Source organism: Microcebus murinus, chromosome 14, assembly GCF_040939455.1.
Source record: "Microcebus murinus isolate Inina chromosome 14, M.murinus_Inina_mat1.0, whole genome shotgun sequence".
NCBI classification, from domain to species: domain Eukaryota; kingdom Metazoa; phylum Chordata; class Mammalia; order Primates; family Cheirogaleidae; genus Microcebus; species Microcebus murinus.
Window position 1 is genome coordinate 70,395,858 of NC_134117.1, and position 22,367 is coordinate 70,418,224.

The 22,367-nt window shown below is 36.4% G+C and overlaps 1 protein-coding gene and 1 non-coding gene across 5 annotated transcripts in view; one reads left to right on the forward strand and one right to left on the reverse strand.

Moving 5' to 3' along the window:
- The window catches only part of LOC142860945 (poly(ADP-ribose) glycohydrolase), a 127,281-nt gene that overhangs the window by 50,873 nt on the left and 54,041 nt on the right, over positions 1 to 22,367 (forward strand). For all 4 annotated transcript variants that reach the window (XM_076010216.1, XM_012744593.3, XM_012744594.2 and 1 more), the window contains 3 exons: positions 3,083 to 3,175; positions 6,994 to 7,151; positions 20,521 to 20,600. In XM_076010216.1, coding sequence (XP_075866331.1) covers positions 3,083 to 3,175; positions 6,994 to 7,151; positions 20,521 to 20,600 — 331 coding nt within the window. The remainder of the gene's footprint in view (positions 1 to 3,082; positions 3,176 to 6,993; positions 7,152 to 20,520; positions 20,601 to 22,367) is intronic.
- Positions 14,615 to 14,718, reverse strand: LOC142875825 (small nucleolar RNA U13). The gene has a single exon (XR_012923106.1). It is a non-coding gene; the product is annotated as a small nucleolar RNA U13 (small nucleolar RNA).

A 22,367-nucleotide genomic window follows, 5' to 3' on the forward strand; every position in this document is an offset into this window, starting at 1 on the left:
TGTTGCCTAGGCTAGAGTGAGTGCCGTGGCGTCAGCCTAGCTCACAGCAACCTCAAACTCCTGGGCTCAAGCGATCCTTCTGTCTCAGCCTCCCAAGTAGCTGGGACTACAGGCATGTGCCACAATGCCCGGCTAATTTTTTCTATATATATTAGTTGGCCAATTAGTTTCTTTCTATTTATAGTAGAGACGGGGTCTCGCTCTTGCTCAGGCTGGTTTCGAACTCCTGACCTCGAGCAATCCGCCCGCCTCGGCCTCCCAGAGAGCTAGGATTACAGGCGTGAGCCACCGCGCCCGGCCTACTAATATAGTTTTGAATATATGTAGAGGAAATATTAAAGACATTTATCTTATAAATGGGAAAATTAAAAGGATTTAAAGGAAGTAAAGTCTCTGCACTTTAACAGAACTGATAAAATGTTGTTACCAGTAGTAAATGGTGATAAGTCATATATAAAGTAATGCTAGAGCAGCCACTTAAAAAAATCTATTCAAAGAGATGCAATGAAAAACACTTTAGATAAACAAAATTCTAAACCATGTTCAAGTAACCCACAAGGAGGAAGGGAAAAGAAAACAGAAAGAAATAAGCATTTAAACATAAATGGCCTAAATTCACCTATTAAAAGACAGAGTTACAGAGTAGATTAACAAAGTGACATACTGTGCTATTTATAGCAAGTCATTGCAGACAACAGTATAGGCAGACTGAGAGTAAAAGATAGTTTTATTTGTAATAGCCACAAACTGGAAACAACCAGTGTTTATCAGTAGATGAGCAGCTAAACAAACTGGTATAGTCATAGTATGGAATACTACTCAGTAATGAAAAGGAATGAACTATTTATACTTGCAACAACTTGAGTGGATCTTAAGGGCATTACACTGTGTGAAAAAAGTCAATTTGAAAGGACACATACTATATGATTCTATGTATGTAACATGACAAAATTACAGAGATGGAAAACAGATTAGTGGTTGTTAGGGGTTAGGAATAGTGAAAGAAAGAAAGTTAAGTGTGACTATAAATGAGTAGCGCAAGATCTTTGTTATAGTGGAATAGTTCTGTAACTTGATTTTGGTGGTGATTACACAAATGTATATGTTATAAAATGGCATAGAATGATATGTATTATGTCATTAATTTCTTAGTTTTGATAGTGTGCTATAGTTATGTAAAATATAATCATTGAGGCAAACTGGATGAAGGTATACTGGACCTCTCTATACTATTTTTGCAACATCCTATGACTATATAATTATTTTAAAATAAAAAGTTTTAAAAAGCAAAAAGATCAATTATAAGCAGGAAGAATTTGAATATTTTAAACAAATTCCTTAATATATTTTATACATTTTCAGATATAGGAAAACAAGTATCTTTAGTGTGTACCTCTAAAATAGAATGTCTTATAAGAATTTGTGATTTAAAAAATAATTTAGTTTTCATTTTTAACAGAGTTAAAGAGGCTTAACATGAAGAGGCAGCCATTTAACCACTCTGAACTGTTTACCTTTCTTTCTTTTGTTGTTTAAATGTATTGACTTCCTACTTCAGAAGATTAGGATTTAGCTGTTTTCACTTCCCCCACTACCACTAATACAGGCCTTATTTCTACACCCCCATTTTTTCACTATAGTTGTCATAGTCATTTCAGTTATATCAGTATTCAGCTTTTTTCAGTTGGATAGTATAAACACCATTCATATCTGGGCTATTGCTTTTCCTCTCTTATACAACTTTTGTACAAGAAGAACAACTTTTTGTTTTCCCCAGAATTAATAATTGTCTTTGTTCACTTGCTTAATTTTCTATATACTGATGATTAATTGAATCCCAAACTCCCTGAATTGCAAATATCTTTCTGTTCATTCTGAATATCAGTTTACTCACTACCTTAATCTAAAGAGAGAAGTAAATATAGGTTGGGTTAGAGCTTTGGTATAAAGAAAATTCTTAGTGTTAGAATTTACCTGCAAAACCAAAATGAATGTAAATTGTCTTTGTTACTTTTTCTATTTACACACATATCTTGTCCAGCTGCAGATAAACTAATGGTTTTACCTTTATTTCATTTAGCTCCTGATAGCCAAGACAATCTGGAGGTATTTATGAAGAGTCTGCCTCCTCATTAACTCTAAACATTGGTCATGTAGGGAAGTGGGGAGAGCTGTGGAGTAGAGACCAGAACACATGGGTTCTGGTCTAGTTGCTAATTTACGTCAATCTAGGATGATCAGCTAACCTCTTGGCTCAGCTTTCTTTTCTCTGTAATAATGACAAGATCAGACTGGATTATAACTGAGACCTTTTCTAGTTAAAATATGATTTCAAGTAAATAAATGATTTACTTCGATTCTGACTGTATATGTAATATCTCTAAATTGAGTATTGTCATTTTCAGTACTTTTAAAGAAATATCCTGATGTTACAGAGAAATTGGATTAAAGGGCCTAAAGTAATATCTAAACCCTTATAGTGATAGGAAATCATAAAAGACAAAAATGGATGGACTGTGACTGCCATCTTTCTCGTGCTTCAGATTATGAGAATTGTGGTTTTAACTTCCCAAGGGTTCCTAGAAAAGGAAAATTCTAAAGGCATAGGAAATCTCACTGTTTACTACCCAGTAGGTTAGATTTGACCCATACAGTATGCTCTGAAATAGTGTGGCTTTTGTGGTGATTTTTTAAAAAAATTACACACTGTTGAAGCTAGATGGGTCCTTGGGGACTTCTGAAAGAGCCCTTGGTCATCTAGCAGTTTTTAGTTGTAACCAGGGCAGAATGTACTATTTGTTATTTGCACATATTTTATTTAATTGTGAATGTTGATGTGAGAGATATTTGATATTTGGGATGCTTAATTTGTTTTCAGAGGGCATTAATTATATGCATTTGGAAGTGAATATTTTAAATTTGTTGGTGTTCCTGTTGGTATACTTTTTTACATGTGTTTGATGATGATGATAATGTGCCTCCTTATGAAATTCTGTGAAAAGCAGATATATAATTTAATTTCATAACAAACACTCATTGGTTATTATTCACTGGTTAATATTATTCATATATTGGTTTTCAGGTACTTGAAGAAGCAGAAGCTCAACATTTATATCAGTCTATTTTGCCTGATATGGTGAAAATTGCACTCTGTCTGCCAAATATTTGCACCCAGGTTAGTGGAATATAACTTTGTCTCTAGCTTTCCTGAAACTCTAAATTGAATTTCCTTTAAACTCTAATGGCCCAGGTCAGAGAGAGAGAGAGAGATATGAGAAACAATTTTTGCCAAAGAGTATGGTAATTTTGCTATATTAAGGAAAAGGTTAGAGGCTAGAGCGAATTCTGCAAAAGGACATTAAAAATGCAGTATTCAATTTCTGAGCTTCAGTTTACACTGTTGAAGTTTGTTTACTCAAGACTTTTCTTTTTACAAGATTGTTTAAACAATCTCTAACTTAAAAAAATATAGACATTATTCAAAACATACTAATGGCTTTGGAATATTTTATTCTCAAAAAAGCTTACTACTACCCACTCCTTCCTCACCTTCTTCAAAGTAATGTATTTTATAACAAATGAGTTCATGGTACTTTACCTTTTAAAAATAAAAGAAAGAATCTGTAGTATTTCATTTTGTTTGGAGTATATTAGCTATATATTGCTACATAACAAATTACCTCAAAATTTAATGGCTTAAAACAATTAAACATTTATAATCCCACAGTTTCTGTTGGACATGAATTCAGAAGCAGCTTAGCTCACTGAGTGGTTGTGGCTCAAGGTCTCTCTTGCTTGCAGTCAGGATGTCAGCCAGGGCTGCAGTCATCTGAAGGCTAGACTGGGACCCACCTCTAAGTTGGCTCTCTCATGTTGTTGTTGGCAGGAAGCCTCACCACAGGCCTCTCCATAGGCTGATTGGATGTCCTTATGACACAGTAGCTAACTTCCCCAGAGCAAGCAATCCAAAGGAGAGAGGAAAGAAGCTGCAGTGTCTTTTGTGACCTGGTTTCTGAAGGCACCAGGATCATTTCTGACGTTTCTGTTCATTTAGAAGCTAGTCACTAAGTCTAGCTCTACCCAAGGGAAGGGGTATTAGACTCTATCTCTTAAAGGGATGAGTATCAAAAGAATTTGTAAGCATATTTTCAAGCCTCCATAGAGATTGTTTTGTTCTTCATAATTTTCTTCCTATGTTTTTCACAATAGTGGTTTGAATTTGCCTTTGTCTTTTATTTCTAGGTCCAGCCCCTCTTGCTGCACGGATGCTAGCTAGGGTTCTAACATTGTTGCTTCATAGGGTCCCTACAGACATTTGGGTGAAACAATTTCTGAGTGTGTGGGATGGTCCCACTCATTGCAGTATGTCTTTGGGACACCCTAAAAATCACAAACACAGTCATTGGGGCAACCACAAAACCACCCAAATGCCTACTGGGCGCCATGCCACCTTCCATTGAGAACCACTGAATGTTTTTCAATATGCCACATTTGGTAACATTTTACTGTGATTTTTCCAGTTTTATGTAACTTTGCTTTTACTGTAGGAATGCATTATGTCTGAAATGTTTTAGTCTTGAGTGGGTGAAATATTTTTTAAAACATGTCTTCTTGTTTCTGTTGGAAGTTATTTGCTCAATTATATGTTCATTCTTTTTTCTTTCTCTCTTTTCCTTACTTAGTAAAATCTCTCACTACCTCCTAGTTCTGACTTTTACTTCTGTGAAGCCTTTCCTGTTTCTCCTAGCCAAGATTTATCCCTCTTATAGCATTCAAATCATAATTAACATACTATTTTATAATTCCTATCATTATATATCACCTACCACCAGATTATAATCTCCTTCAAGTGAGATCCTCTTTATGTCCCTGGGTTTTGCATGATGCTTAATTATTAATAAATGCTTTTTGGATTCAATGTGTAGTTTATAGTCAAACTATTTGGCCTTTAGGTGTAGATCACTTAATCTTCTTCTCTTCCCTTCATGCTTAGGAGAGAAAGCTTCCATATTTTATTTAATGAGAAAATTTTATTCAAAAGCATTTAAATTTGTGGGCTACAAGAAGTCATTTGGTAAAACCCAAATCAAACTCTTGGCTCCTAGCCTTTTATTTTGTCTTGGCATAGAACAACTTTCTTCTTTCATGAGTGTATTAATGGCGAGCATCCTTATTCTGTGCTCTGCCCTCTACCGAAAGTCAGCCTTTACTATGAAAGTTCAGATACCAAGTTGAGATCAAAATATGTCTTTTGGCAAATTAAATTATATTTGTTGGTATTTAATGATGTATCACATGAACGTACTTGAGGCCAAATCTAAAAGGTAAATTTTAGTTTTATAAAAAGAAAATTGAAACAAATTCTAGATAGGAACATTTTGAAATGTCTTGGTTCATAGTGACTAACCAGCCTCTTATTTTGTCTAGCTGAGTGCTTTACAATAAGATTTACATCTTCTCATTTCCCCAAATATGAGCATTTCTCCTTGTCAAGAGAGCAGAGATTATTTACTCTATTTAAAATTACACTATTTGTTTATATGGGAGACAAGAAATATTTATGATTAAAGTCCATTAAGCCTAAAATATTTACCATTAATTTTTAAAATAATTTTTCTGAATAATTTGGTAAATGGTAGTTAAAAATTCATTTCTCACTAAAACCAAGTAAAGGTTTGCTTTAAGCCACTGATACACTGTCACCTTTTCTAAACTCATTGCTGGGTCTGAATTAATATATAGGATGGAAAATGGAGATCAGTATGAGCTCTCTATTTCCTCTTTCTGAGAAAGGTGCTCGGTAAGGCCTGAAAGGAGGGAAGATTTTGGATACCATAGTGAAAATAAATTCTTTACCTTCCTCTCTTGTTTGTTTACCTTTGAATTTTTCCAAGAAAAATAGTTGAATTGCAAGTTTAACCTGTTCTTTTTCCTATTAAATGCATATTCTAGCAATGATGTGTATTTCCTGATAGTTAGAGAAAAGTTGATTACTACAGCATTGCAGTTTTGATTTGTGGTGCCTGCCTTTCCTTGGGTTCATTTTGATTCTTGAGGTATAAGCAGGATCTGTAGGCACACTGGTTTAAGATTAGTGCAGATACCCAGCACTCTTAGTTCTGGGTCTTACTGAAAGGGAGAAGGACAAGCATCTCTGAATATTACATGGGAACATTTTGAAACTTAATGGTAAGCTAATGGGTAAACTGATAGTTGGTCTTTGGTTTTATTAGCATGTCTTAGAAAAAGATAGTTTATCATTTAAAATAGAATAAAACCCACTGAACACAGTACTCAGGTCCTGTGGATTATACTGACAATAAAAAGTCAGTGAATTTGGGTTTGGTACAACTAGAAGACATTTTAGACATAAAAGATTTGAAGGAAAAATGTCCTGCATCTTCCTTGACTTGGAAATGCCTATCTTGTTGCAAGTTATATATATGTAACTCTGTGATGATTTTTACATGTTCCATTAGTTACTTTAATAAAGTTAGATTTCCTCACATAATGAAATTGTCAGTGTGAGGCATGATTCAGAATGAGAAGGAAAAGACTTATTTATTAAATTATTTTACTTAGATTATTTATTTAGAATTAAAATAATTGTTCTGCCCAACAATTTTTAATGTAAATAACAAAATAAGCAGGATTGCATATTTGTTTCATCTTTGTTTTAATTTTTCATTACATGGGCAATGTGTTTTTATTTACTTGCTAAAGCAATCTTCTTTTTCACTAATAAGTAATGTTTTGTGTTCTCTTCACTATCATTATTATTGATTAGAAATCTGCAGTTTGTCAAATAAGTACATTTTTCCAATCATGCTTGATAAACAGCCCTTGACTAACAGTATTGCTGATTTAAGGATTCAAGAGTGGCTTGAAATTATTCCTGCCTTGATTTAGCAAATGCAATTTGGTGCCTCTGCTTTCGAAATTGCTAAACTAATTATTGCTCATCTTGTTTGTATTTTTTGTTTCCTCTATCAGCCAATACCACTCCTGAAACAGAAGATGAATCATTCCATCACAATGTCACAGGAACAGATTGCCAGTCTTTTAGCTAATGCTTTCTTCTGCACATTTCCACGACGAAATGCTAAGATGAAATCAGAGTATTCTAGTTACCCAGACATTAACTTCAATCGGTATGTTTTCAGAGAACACCTCTTTAACAATGAAATAGAGAAAGGTGGAAGGAACCAATAATATTTTTTAAGTGATTTGCTATGGGCCAACCATTATATATACAATTATCTCATTTAATCTTTGCAATAAAGTAAAGTGACGTTTCTACCATTTTGCAGGCAGGGTGGTTAAAATTCACAAAGATTAAAGGACTTGATTGATGTCCTAGAGCCAGTATGTCACAGAATTGAGCTTTCTTCTGAGGCCTGTCTTACTCCCAAGCCCATGTTCTTCCCATCCTCTCAGATTGTTGTCTTTCTCTGAGTGCTATAGATTCCATGTGCCTCTTCAGTTTGATTATTCATGGCAACATTTGTTGTATTTATATCCCTTATATGCTGAAATAATGTTAAAGGTGGGATAAAAGTCCTCCTTTTCATAAAGGTATTATAAAATGAGAGTATAAAGTCATGAGGTTATCATATGAGACTTGAAAAATATACTTATTAAGATGAAAAGTGAAAGGTGACTTGGACTTTTTTATAGACATGATTGATTTATCAGTGTAATGTTTTAAAAAGGAAAACAAAGCAATGTTCAAATTGTTTGACTGAATTAATATCTTGTGAAGGTATTGATAAAGCTTTAAATTCTGTTTTCCCAAATGACTACCCTATCATCTACAAAAACGTTGTAAAGGGATCTTTGTGGCAAATGAATATAATCCCCCCTCCCTGTTCCCCGGGCCCTTATCCCCACCTCTGTTTCTTTCTTCACTTGAGAATTATCTTTATGAGATCTATAAATAGAATATGAGTTTTCTTCCCTAATGTCGGGGGCAAGACTTCAGAAAATTACTATAATGTGTGTCCCTCTTTCCTAGTAGGTTGTGAGTAATGCCTTTCCCACCATCTCTAATCACCCCTATCTTGCCTCTGTCACTGGGTCAGTGTGGGCAGTGTGCGGAGTAGGAGGTACAGTCACGGAGCAAACAAACAAAAACCACTTTTGTTTGTTATACTGTTTTGGTCTTCAAAGTGGAATAGTGCAGTAATACCACTTACTTTAATTTGCCTTTTTTATATAGTTTCTTTAAAAACTTTTTATTGTGAACTGATTTTAGACTTATAGAAAAGTTGCAAAAATAGTACCAAGAATTCCTGTATAAAACTTAGCTTCATAGTTACATAAGATGTTATCTTAACATCTTATGTAACCATCATAATGATCAAAATCAGTAAGTTAACATTGCTATAATACTATTAACTATAGACCTTATTTTAATTCTACCAGTTTTTCTACTGTTTTCTTTCGTTTTTTTATTTTTTTACATATTTAGAGACAGGCTCTTTGCTCTGTCATCCAGGCTGAAGTATAGTGGCCTAATCATAGCTTACTATAACCTTGCCCTTCTAGGCTCAAGCAATCCTTCCACCTCAGCCTCCCAAGTAGCTAGAACTATAGGTGTATGTCACCATGCTTGACTAATTAAAAAAAAAAAATTTTTTTAGAGATAGGGTCTTGCTATGTTGCCCAGGCTGGTCTCAAACACCTGTCCTCAAGTGATCCTCTGGCCTCAGCCTCCCAAAGTGCTGGGATTGTAGGCATGAGCCACCACACCTGGCTTGCTATCCTTTTTCTGCTCCTGGATCCTACTCAGCAGTCCACATTTCATTTAATTGTTTGCTTAGTCTTCTCTAACCCATTCCTTAATTTTTTATTTTCTTTCATGACTTTGACACTTTTGAAGGCTACTCATCAGTTATTTTGGGGAATGTTCTCAATCTGGGTTGGGGTGATTTTTCACAATTGGAATGAGGTCATGCATTTTTGACACAATGCCATGGAAATGATCTTGTGTCCTCAGTGCATCACTTCAGTGGGATTGTGATACTTACTATTATTGCTGATCTGTTGGCTAAAGTAGTGTCTCCTCAGTTTTTCCACTATAAAGTTACTATCTTTCTCTTTGGTATTAATAAATATTTTAGGGGAGATAAAACACTATGTAAATACTGTTTTGCCTCACATTACACCCTACTAATTTTAGCATCCAATGGTGGATATTGTCTGCAATGGTTATTTCTCAAGTGTTTGCCTGTTGTTATTTTCCTATTTCCCTCTTCTACATTTATTAATTGAAATAATATTGTAATGAGGAGTGTCCCTTCTCCATTTTTATTTTATCAGAATGGACTCATGAATTCATTTATTGTATGAGTTAAAATTTAATGCTATCATTATTTATCTTGCTGCTGAAATTGTTCTAGCTTTGGATATTAGCGCTCTTTCAGGTTGGCTCCTGTGTTCTTTTGATAAGCTCTATGCTTTTTTTGAACATTTCCTTTCTTTCTATCACCATAAGATGTTCCAGGCTCATCCAGTGCTGCAACACTGTAATCAGCCATTTTCTCAAGAATTCTTGTTTTTTTAATTGTACAGTGGTATTTAGAGACCAAGATCTGGGTGGTAGGTGTTCTCATTCCTACTAGGGTGTCATTGTTTCTTTTTCTTTTCTTTCTTTTTTTTTTTTTTTTTTGAGACAGTCTCACTCTGTCACCTGGACTGGAGTGCAGTGGCATCAGCATCGCTCACTGCAACCTCAAACTCCTGGACTCAAATGATCCTCCTACGTTTGCCTCCTGAATAGCTGGGACTACAGGCACACACCACCACGCCCGACTAATTTTTCTATTTTGTATAGAGAAGGGGTCTCTTTGCTCAGCCTAATCCTGGCTTAAAACAGTCCTCCCATGGCCGGGAGCGGTGGCTCACGCCTGTAATCCTAGCACTCTGGGAGGCCGAGGCGGGTGGATTGCTTGAGGTCAGGAGTTCAGCCTGAGCTAGAGCGAGACCCCATCTCTACTATAAATAGAAAGAAATTAATTGACCAACTAATATATATAGAAAAAATTAGCCGGGCATGGTGGCGCATGCCTGTAATCCCAGCTACTCGGGAGGCTGAGGCAGGAGAATTGCTTGAGCCCAGGGGTTTGAGGTTGCTGTGAGCTAGGCTGACGCCATGGTACTCACTCTACCCTGGGCAACAAAGTGAGACTCTGTCTCAAAAAAAAAAAAAAGTCCTCCCACCTCTGCCTCCCAAAGTGCTAGGGTTACAGGTGTGAGCCACCTCACCTGGCCATGTGTCATTTTTCTAAGACAACTTACTTTATACGGGCAGCATTTCTTCTAACTCTATGTGACAGTGGAGATATGGATTCACATTTCTCTCCAGTGTCATAGAGTATCAGTTCCAAAGGCCATATTTTTAGCCTTGTAAAGTTATAGAATGCTTCTCTGTCTTAAGATGAGAAAAATTCTAGAATTCACCTGTCAGTACCTAATAAAAATTTTTAATTTAAAAATTTAAAAGTAAGACATTTTGGTTCAGTTTATTTTTTAGCAGATGAAAGTGTAGCAGATGATTTTAATATAGAATACTCAGACCGTCACAATTCTAGGGTTGTATGTTTAAAGCTCTCAAACTTGAAAATATCTATGAAAATCTTTGTTGTTATATATAGTTACTCTTCATTATCAACACTGAGGGTTGGAGGAGAGCAGCAAACAATGTAAAATAATGTCATCTGAGAGAATTATCATATCTTCTTTGGTTGCATAAATACCAGTTGTAAGGGGCATGTTTTTAACCTGTTTTTCCAAATCTGTACAGTAGCTAAGTTTATTTTAAGAGAATAGTATTTAGTCATTCAGTTTAGTTCAAATATACAGTGAGCAACTATAATATTCTCCACTGTGTGTTAAGTGCCCTGGGGTTACAGAGAAGGGATGAGCCAGTTTCTGAATTCTTACTTTTATGTAGTATTATTAAACTTTACAATTGCCTGAGTACTCTTCTCTCCTCCGTATAGCTTTTATTCCTCCTTCACAACTCAGTTCACTTATCACTTTTTCTAGTATGTCTGATTCTGCTAGAATAGGTTTGCTACTCCTTTGGGTTCCTATGGCAGCCTGTATATACCTCTATGTAAAAGAGAGGGGCATGTTGTTATGACACTCTGTTAGAGAAGCACATAATTTAATAAAGAAAAATAACTTGTTTTGGTTTTGTGTTTTCTTGTGGTTTTTTTTGAGATGGGGTCTTGCTATGTTGCCTAGGCTGGTCTCAAACTCCTGGCCTCAAGCAGTCCTCCTGCCTCAGCCTCCTGGGTAGCTGGAACTATAGGCATGTGCCACTGTGCCCAGCATAACTTTTGAATTAAGTACCAAAGAGTGAGGAGAAATTTTTACCAAGGAGAAAAGGATAGGTGATTGTGGTCTAGTTGGGGAGAGAGCATGTACAGAAGTACTGTGGTGAGAAGGAACTGACATGTCCAGGGATTGTGAGGAGATCAGTGTGGCTTTAGCACAGAAGGAGGAGAGGGGAGAGGCTGCAGAAGAAGGTGGGTGCCGGATCATGCTATGCCCACCTAACCATCTGAAAACAATGGGAAGCCATTGAAGGATTTGTTTGGGGTGTAGAAGGATATTGGCACACATGCTCAGATACATTTTTAAGTTTATTTTGACTGAAATGTAGGAATGAAGTGGAGAGAGGCCAGAGCACATGAATTTACCAAGTTGGAGAGGCTATTGCAATGCACCAGGAAAGAGAGGATGATAGCTGGGATAGTGTAGTGGTAGGGACGGAGGTGTAGAGACATTTGAAGGGGTAGTTAGTGTGAGAGTGGCAGATTGGATTGGCCAATAGGAAGAGAGAGGATCCAGGGTACTTCTTAGGTTTGTACAACAAGATAGATGTGTGCCTTTATTGCCCTCTGCTTTTACTACTGTACCACCTGCTCTAATTTGTTAAAATTGCTTATCTATCCTGTTCTTTGTTGTTTTCACAAAATCTTATGCATTGTAGGTCTTCAATAAATCCTTGTTAAATGAATGAAAATAAATTTTACAGACAAAACATTTGAGAAATTAAGTGACTTATTTTGAGTTATAGAGCTGGTTTGGTGGAGAGTGCTAAGATTGTAACGTAAACCCTTTGTTCTCAGTCTCTTTTACTTTTCAAATTATATCTTATTCTTGGGAATTATGAGATTCTATTTATAAGCCACATATAATAATAAACATAGTTTTTTACCTTTGATTTCCTTGGTAATTGAGATCGGATTGAGAGAAAACAGAGAGCATTGGTATTTGTAATTGCAGTGATATAAAGAAACTATTTATTAGTTATAAATTTTTTTGCTTATATTACTATAAAAATAGACTCACCAGTAGATACACTCACTGTGTATCTCTTTCTTTCTTTTTTTTTTTTTTTTTTTTTTTGAGACAGAGTCTCACTTTGTTGTCCAGGCTAGAGTGAGTGCCGTGGCGTCAGCCTAGCTCACAGCAACCTCAAACTCCTGGGCTTGAGTGATCCTTCTGCCTCAGCCTCCCGAGTAGCTGGGACTACAGGCATGCGCCACCATGCCCGGCTAATTTTTTATATATATATCAGTTGGCCAATTAATTTCTTTCTATTTTTATAGTAGAGACGGGGTCTCGCTCTTGCTCAGGCTGGTTTTGAACTCCTGACCTTGAGCAATCCGCCCGCCTCGGCCTCCCAAGAGCTAGGATTACAGGCGTGAGCCACAGCGCCCGGCCACTGTGTATCTCTTGCAGGTTTTCTTTTATAATATAAAAAAGGAAATGGTCAAATTTTGTATGTAAGTAGAGAAATGGAAATTTAATTTTGTAGAAATATAATTGCCTGTTTGCATGAAGACTATTAGTTATACAACTAATAAGGATTCTCCCAAGAGTAAGTAGCTTTTCTGTGTATGTTGAATAAATGATTGGTTAGGTCTAGGATCTGTCGAATGCTATAAAGTATAAAATTTCTAACCAAAATTCTGAAAACAATTCTAGTGGTTCTGGGGTGTTTTTTTTGCTTTTTCACTTTTCATACAAAGTAGCTCTAATTGATAATGGCTTAGAGTTGGTGTCTTAGTGGCCATTCACTGTTTCTGTGTAATAAGTAAGCTGATTACTTTTTTTTTTACTAGAATATTTTAAACCTAATTCCAGACATAGCATTTCTTTAAGAATTCAGTATTTAAACTAGTCACAGATACCTTATTCCTAATTCTTGGTTAAATATATATAGGTTTTTTGGTCCCAAAAAGCTTAAGGCTCTCTGTGGATAACTGTTTATAAAATATCTTCTCTCTCAGTAAACCGAGGAAAACCACAAGAAAGGGAGATAGCTGGCCGGGCCCAGTGGCTCATGCCTGTAACCCTAGCAGTCTGGGAGGCCAAGGCTGGCAGCGCTCAAGGTCAGGAGTTCAAAACAAGGCTGAGCAAGAGCGAGACCCTGTCTCTACTAAAAATAGAAAGAAATTAATTGGCCAACTAAAAATATATAGGAAAAATTAGCTGGGCATGGTGGCGCATGCCTGTAGTCCCAGATACTTAGGAGGCTGAGGCAGTAGGATTGCTTGAGCCTAGGAGTTTGAGGTTGCTGTGGTCAGCTCTAGCCTGGGCAACAGAAGGAGACTCTGTCTCAAAAAAAAAAGAAAGAAAAGAAAAGAAAGGGAGAAGGCTAAGCATAATTAGAATTAGGTAGGTTTTAACAAGAAATAAAAAATTGTACATAAAATTTAATCTCAATTATGTTAAAATATCTGTATCTGTTACTGTACCTTTGTGTTGACATCCACACATATGATGAGTATGAGTATAGAAAATGAGTCAAAGTATGATAACCATTGGGTAGTGACATAAACACATTTGTCACTTTTATTTTTTCCTTTTCTATATTTTTCGAATTATTTACAAATGAGTATATATTACTTTTATATTCAGAAGAAAAAAGTTGCTTAAGAGGAGGAGCAAGTTGCCATCAGAAATTGAGCAGAAGACAAAGTTAATAAAAAGAGAGGATGATTTTTGTAACTTGGTTTTGAAGATGGAATCCCACAGATTTTTTTGAGGCTTCTCCAAAAAACTGGTGTGGATAACTTCTTCCCAATTACATCTACATAGACATATTGTCGTTGTCTCTACTTCACCTTAACTTATCTATTCAGCATATAGAAGAAATGAAATCCAGAGTCCTCAGGGTAACAGGGGAGCTCACAGTGCTGTCAGCCTTTTTCTACAGGTGCCAGATGGCTGATGGGAAGTCATCAAGAAGTCTTGGGAAGGCTTGGCTTTGATGACTTCCAATTTTCTGTTGCTAATTGCCCAAATTTATATTAATTTTAATATATGTTTTAATTTTAAAAGATTTTTGTTTTTTAGCTAAACTTCTGACTAGGGAACTCTTAGTAATCTTTTTATTTTTTATCTTTTTCATTGTACATGGTCATTTATCCTGAGGACGCAGCTGGTTGACTCATGAGTGTCAGTGTGTTAGGCTTGATGAGAAACAAGGTTGGGCCATTTTTCTTAATGAAGGGAGTATGAATTAGAACAATGCAAGTGCTTTATGTAAATGAATGTTGATTTTTTTTTCTTTCTTTTTTTTTTTTTTTTCTCACGTCAGACGGGTAATGTGCCGATGTCGTAACAAGGTTTGAGGGAGGCACATCTCACGCATGCGCGTGAAAACCCAATCATCACGCTTATGAACTACAAAAGGATCGAATGTTGATTTTTTTGCTGAGTATTATGCAGTGTTTTATTTTAGCCCAATGGATACCTTGGCTAAAATTTCATTATCTGAAATTTTTTTTACTTAATCTTCACGTCAGCATTATGAATTACATATTGATTAGGTATTGTTCTCATATGTCAGATGAGGAGAGGTTTAAAGAGGGTAGGTTACTTCATCAAGTTAACTGGTAGACCTGGGATTCGAACTCCTTCTAGAAGCTTTAACCAGTCTGCTACCTAGTCTTCCTTTGAATGAACTGAGTTCATTTTTACCTCATAGCTAGTCAGAAATTAGAATGATTCTTAGACATAATTCTTGCTCTATTAAATGAATTAAAGCCATTTGTAAGTCTGAGTCCAGAGTGACTATTTGGGATTTAAGCCTGAAGTAAATAGCATTCTCACCAAGTAAGGGTTTAAGTAGGTCTGTTGAAGATTTGAAACAAGGTGTATTCTAGTTTTCCTGGATGATGGATATTCTTTTGGATACCAGGACATCGAGAATGAATTAAGGCAGGTCAGCCTGTGATCATCTCTCCAGCTGTTGTATGGGATCCTCAGCACCCAGGATGTCTGCACAGCCACTCGCTGTGAGGTGATGTGTGTTTCAGTAAGCGTAAGCCAGCAAACAGTGGGGATGATGACTGTACATGACCGCTGATGCTGTCTCTTGACTGCTCGCTTTGATTTTATCTATGCAAGTTTCTAGGCAGGGAAGCTGCTTTACTAATAAGGTTCAGGAAGAGTAAATGACTTGTTGGCAGAACTGGAACTGGAACACTGTCTTTTGCTCAAACTCGATGTTCTTCCATTGTGTCTTACGTGGGTAAAATGTTCTAGAGTGCTCCAGAAGTGGAAAACAATTGCAAGTTCCCATCTTTCACATAGCTTCTGAATTATCAAGTACTTAATTGAATAAGCCATTTTATAAGCTGATTATGTAGCATTTTGTTGTCATGTTTCCTTTTTTTGTATAGTTTCTATTTATGATTATAGTTTCTGGCAGTGAGGAGTTTTGTGTGTCTGGGAGTGAGTGTATTTAATCTCAAAAGAGGTATGGCTAGCTAGTTGAGTAAGAAAAATGGTAAGAGTATGTAGTGGGAGGCTGACGTCAATAAATTGAATCAGTCTTCCCTTTTTAATTTATTGCTATATTCTCCCAGTCCTGCTTAGTTATGTTAAATACCCCTGACCTTTTCCCCTGCTTGCCTTTCAAGGGCCTAAACATTCATATAAAGGCTTCCAATGTGATTAGCATTGATGCCTATGAGATTGCATGGAAACTAGATGGTCAGAGATAAATTGTGAGTCATTGCATTGGTCAGCCCAGAAGGCTTTTACATTTGCCTTTTCCCTGGATTGAAAATGCTGCTGAGGCCATATGGCAGAGTACCTCATAGAAGAGCCAGGATCGACATTCTGGCTGTGTTCAGGATTATCACTTGCTTTTATTTTAAAGTAGAGATTATAGTACTTTGTGCTTGATTTACTGTATACTAATGGGATTAATCCTTACTTGAAATGGCATGGGGGGTTGTGTGTGTATCTAGAATCGAATTCCAGTAATGTTATCAATATTCCATTCAGGGAAAGATTTTATTAAACTATCTTTCTCTTTATAAGTATGGAAAGAAAAACACTAGTTAATAAGTATCTGACCCTTGATTGACTTCTTCCCTTGAAAATACAAACAGTTTTGCTTAGAACAAAGAGAGGTTGCCTGACTGGCTTTTTCTGTTTGCTTTCTTTAATCTGTAATTATCATTCAATTAAATGCCAAAGTGTCTTCCCTACATGCAGAGGGGTTATTATGGCCTGGTTTATGTGCATATTGACATGCACACTGCTGTCTCAAAATATGTCTTCAAATATACATACTCAGGACCTGAAAAATCTAAATTAAAAAAGAAAGGTATTGGGAAGTTTTAAAAAAAAATGGGATGATGCTTAATTATTATGAGGTCTCACTCTCTGAGCCTCTGTCTCTGTGTCTTTCTGAGTCTTTCTGTGTATCTGTCTCTCGTACCCTCCTCTTGTTTCCAGCCCCATTTCTGTCATCCTCTCCTTTCTATCTTCCCTGCCCCACTTTTCTGTATTCCCACCCTTTTTTGGGGCTCTATCCTTAGTCCCTTTGTCCACCTCCTCATCTGCCAACATTGTCCTTCAAATTGACCATCAATCTTATGGTAATTTTTTTTTTGAGACAGAGTCTCACTGTGTTGCCCAGGCTAGAGTGCCCTGGCATCAGCCTAGCTCACAGCAACCTCCAGCTCCTGGGCTCACACAATCCTTCTGCCTCAGCCTCCTGAGCAGCTGGGACTACAGGCATGCGCCACCATGCCTGGCTAATTTTTTATATATATTTTTAGTTGGCCAATTAATTTCTTTCTATTTTTAATAGAGATGGGGTTTCACTCTTGGTCAGCCTGGTTTCAAACTCCTGACCTTGCGGCGTTATCTGCCCACCTCGGCCTCCCAGAATGCTAGGATTACAGGCATGAGCCACCATGACCGGCCACTTTTGTGATAACTTTAATTTATGGTCTTTGCCTGTGTATTTCTGTTATTCTTACTGGCTTACATGCCAGGACAATTCACTTTATTTGGGTGGCTATACATATTACTTTAAAATTTCATGACAGCCAAGTCTAAGAATTGTCACAAGGGTTATAAACTTGCTTCATCTCCCTAACTTTATCTCCACTTCTGCCCCCTCCCCCACAACATTCCCCTCACTTCCTTAATCTTTCAGAAGATGGGAAATTGTATTTGGTTACACAGTGATCTGAAATTAGGCTTGGAGCAACAAATAAACAGAGTACATAGAGATTTTGCTTATTTGTGCCTTTAAGGTTTGGACCTGCAAAATAAGCAATGGTGCTCATTTGTAGTGGGTGATAATAACAGCCATATAATCTTCCAGGAAAGTCTGTATTGCCAGGGTAATAAATCTGTAGTCCTAAAAGGCTCCCAAAAGTAATAATTTGTCGTGGTTATGAAATATGTAAACTTTTATGTGATTTTACAAACAGATGACCACATATAGAAGCTAGGGATGCTTTTTTTTCTGTGTTTTGGGGAATTATTTCTTAAGGGCAACAGTCATTTTCTTCTCACTATGCAATAATTCTATTGAATAAGAACTTTTCCCCCTTAATTGAATTGTATACTATATCAGTTCATCTCTAGAAAAAGGTGGTATCTGCTTTTGTATTCATATGGCTTCCCTCTAAGTACTGAGCCTAGAAAGGGATTTTGCAGTGGTGCCCAAGGTATTCATTTAGTAAATCATATTTATTGATACAGGATGTTTAATTAAACTGCCAAATAGCTTCTTCATTTTGACTATCATTTTGATTTAAATAAACTCTATTCCGGTTAACATATTGCAGAAGAAATCAAGCTGAAACCTGCACTCTCAAAGAGCCTTTCTTTCATCTGGCAGCTGGATTACAAGAGTATATGTATTAAATAATTTAGAAAGATAAGTTCTTTTAAATGAGTAAAAATTATCACAGGTACTCGTAAACTATTTTTGAAAAAAGATTAGATTTTAGATTTGGTTAAAATAATATCCTACATTAGTGTTCTTTTTCAGAAATAAGTATTGCAAAATTTAGAAAATAAATACATTAATTGTTTTTCCAGAAGTTAACCCTGAATACAGATTTCAGGTAATTAAAAACAGAATCACTTGAAACCTGCATTTCCTTCCCTTTTCCTAATTTATTTCAGTCGCTCAGTAGGATTTTCTCATAGAATTAACTGTTCCCTTTCTGCATAGTTATATAAGCTTGCTCTTCTAATCATGAAAAATGTAACCCATTCCAGCACTTACTTAAGTGGACTTTTACTTGAAAGATTTCTGGTTTTAAAGTCAGAGTACATGACTAGAGGCAAATGAATAGTACCTCATCATTTATAGCCACTGAATCTCTATAGTTTTTAAATGCCTTTGGAAAGCTAGATCTTGAGCCCCAAAGCAAATCTTTTTGTGTTAGAAATCTTTTGTGTTAGAAATCTTTTGGTGAACCACTTGCTCAGGTCATATGCTTCCAAAGCCCTGCTTTTCTTTTCTCAGGATAAATTGAATTATATGTTACCAATAACAATGCCACATTGTTTCAAAGAAAATTGAATTAAGTAATGCAAGTGCTGGAAACTAGATGACAAAGGGTAAGCACTGCTTTGGTTACCATGCAAAAGGTCTGTATTAGTTAGCTCAAGTTGCCATAACAAAATACCATAGTCCAGGTAGCTTAAACAACAGAAATTTATTTTCTCACAGTTCTGGAAGCTAGAAATCCCAGATCAAGGTGCTACTGATTCACTTCCTGGTGAGGGCTCTCTTTTTGGTTTGTAGACAGCTGCCTTCTTGCTGTGTGAGCTCTGGTGTCTCTTCCTCATCTTATAAGGACACCAATCCTATTGGATTAGGGCCCCACCCTTGTGACCTTATTTAACTTTTACCACCTCCTCACAGGCCCTATCTCTAATTCCAGGGGCACTGGGGTTAGGGCTTCCCAAATTTTGGGAAGACATAAACATTCAGTCCATAATAGACTCTATTTGTTTGATTACCAAGGACTACTCAGCCCCTAATATCTGCTCTCAAACCCACCTGTGTCTCTTCCCCTATCCTCCCCATCACAAACGCTCAGATGTGGATTTTTTTTTCAGATACCATTTTTGTTCAGTTATTTAACTACTTAGTAACATTATGAATTATAAATGATATTTGCTGGCCGGGCACAGTAGCTCATGCCTGTAATCCTAGCACTCTGGGAGGCTGAGGTGGGAGGATTGCTCCAGGTCAGGAGTTCAAAACCAGCCTGAGCAAGAGCGAGACCCCGTCTCTACTATAAATAGAAAGAAATTAATTAGCCAACTAATATATATATAGAAAAAATTAGCCGGGCATGGTGGCGCATGCCTGTAGTCCCAGCTACTCGGGAGGCTGAGGCAGCAGGATTGCTTGAGCCCAGGAGTTTGAGGTTGCTGTGAGCTAGGCTGACACCACGGCACTCACTCTAGCCTGGGCAACAAAGCGAGACTCTGTCTCGAAAATAAATGAATGAATGAATGAATGAATGAATGATATTTGCCTTCAGGAAAGTAACTATGCATTAACTGATTGACCCTAATTGACTTTGGAGGACTAAATGGTACCTTCTCTCTGGAGGAAGATGGATTGGAGAAATGTAGGAGGTCGCAAGTGCCGTCTGACTTGAACAGCCTTGAAGAAGCATGGTTCTAGTTGCTTTCAGTCCTCACCACATGCCATTTGACTCCAAACCAGTTTTCCAGTTCTCTATAATTACAGAATTTCCTTGGAGAAATTTTTTTGTTTTTTTGGAGACAGAGTCCTTGCTCTGTGGCCCAAGCTAGAGTGCCGTGGCATCAGCCTAGCTCACAGCAACCTCAAACTCCTGGGCTCAAGCAATCCTGCTGCTTCAGCCTCCCGAGTAGCTGGGGCTACAGGTATGCGCCACCATGCCCAGCTGATTTTTTTCTATATATTTTTAGTTGTCCAGCTAATGTCTTTCTGTTTTTAGCAGAGACAGCATCTTGCTCTTGCTCAGGCTGGTCTTGAACTCCTGACCTCGAGCAATCCTCCTGCCTTAGCCTCCCAGACTGCCAGAATTACAGGCGTGAGCCACTGCGCCTGGCCTGCCTTGGAGAAAACTTATTTCTTTTTATTACTTGGTAGCAATATAGATTTACTGTTTTGTGAATCGTTAAGGCATTTAAAATCATCCTTCTCCCTCTTTTGTTTTTGGTCTCTTTCAGGTTGTTTGAAGGACGTTCATCAAGGAAACCAGAGAAACTTAAAACTCTCTTCTGCTACTTTAGAAGAGTCACAGAGAAAAGTAAATTCCCTTCATTCTTACTGTAATTTTTCTTGCTGATGGAAATAGTTCAAATCAAGTGATATGTGTGAAACATTTTGAGTTTAAAGCAAACTTTCCTGCCCAAATCACATTGAAACAGTAATATTTTGATATTATAACCTATATTTTATACGTATGTTGTGTGTGTATGTATATATATATATATATATATATATAAGTGTGTGCTGTGAATGTGTGTTGTGGGGGTTTTATATACTCTGAAATCAGACCCATATTCTCTTAAAGCTGCAATATACATCAAAGGATCTTCATGAATGAAAACAGTGAATTAATACTTTCAAATGAAAGTATGTTGACCAGGAAATACATTTTGGATGTTCTTTATTTAAAGAAGCATTTACCAGTTTATTTGCATAGGTCAACTAATGCATTATTTTCCTACCCATTCCTCTCTTTTGTATCCCCCTGAGCCCTTTGTAAAGTTCTTGTGAAACTGTGTTGTACTGACTGTTTACCTGTGTCTGTCTTCCTTTGTTAGACTTTAACCATCTTTCCTTCCTAGACCTAATAGCAGCACCTGAGGCAATCGTGACCAGCTGATAACAGACTGGTTGTTATTGTTACCCATATCTCAGGAGCTGAATGGTCAAGTTTCTTAACACCTCTGAACTTCAGTTTTATCATCTGTGAAATAAAATAATAATGATAATTACCTCATATGGGAGTTACAGATATTTTTTTTTTTTTTCAAGACTCACTCTTTCTGATATGGAGTTACAGATATTAAACAAGAAGATATATGTATAAAAAATGTTAGCTATTGTCAGTGGGTAGCCTTTGCTACCTACTAATTTTAAAGGAAACTACTCAAAAATTTCCTTGTCCTAAGTAGGCCAGGTCAGCCTGGTCAAGTGAAATGAATTCTTTTCAGTTCTGGTCATCCAGCTGTGGGATTGTCTTAAACATGTCCTTGAATCATTTTAAGGTCATTTTTTTCTTTTAATCTTCTTGTGTTGCAATGTACTTGGTATCTTCCCCGTTGAATGTACTACTGTTGGACATTGTTAAATTTTTGGAAAGAAATCAATTATCAGGAGTTTGGTATGTAAGGGGAAAATAACATGCTTTTTTGATAGGGGATTATTTATCTCTTAGCTTGTTGAATTTCAGTTTTACGTCCTGTACTGAATGAAATGTTAAAAAGAAAACACAGAATCTTTCAGGCCTATAAATCTTTCAGACATAAAATCAAATTAGAATTTATGATTTGTTAAAAAGATGACTATTTTCTTTTTTGGCTATTCTAGATCTAAATAGACTTATTATAACTAAGTAATTCAGAGTTTACTTTTTTGTCTTGGGAGTTCAATCATGTATGTCTTCTTTGAAAGCTAACTTGTCTAAGTTTTTAGGATTTCAAATACTTTGAAGAAAAAGCTAAAAGTTTGTTTTTTCAACCAGAAATGCATAAGCCATCATAAATATTGGGAATTAAATTGAAGAAATAAATTGTAATTAGACATTTTATTTTCTGACTTTTTCACTATATGTGGTAGTTTAGTTCTTTGTAGAAATATAGTACAACATTGCTCTAGGTTTTCATGATGTAGAACTAACAACTTAAGGAGGAATACCAAAAAAAATAAAAGAGGTTTGCAGTTTAATGATTAGTTGTATGGAAGTTCTGGAGCCTATTGACTAGAGACTTCAAAAACTTATTTTAAGTGTCATTCATATTTCAGCAAATCTGAGATATCATAGATGGTAAAATGTGTTGTTACATTA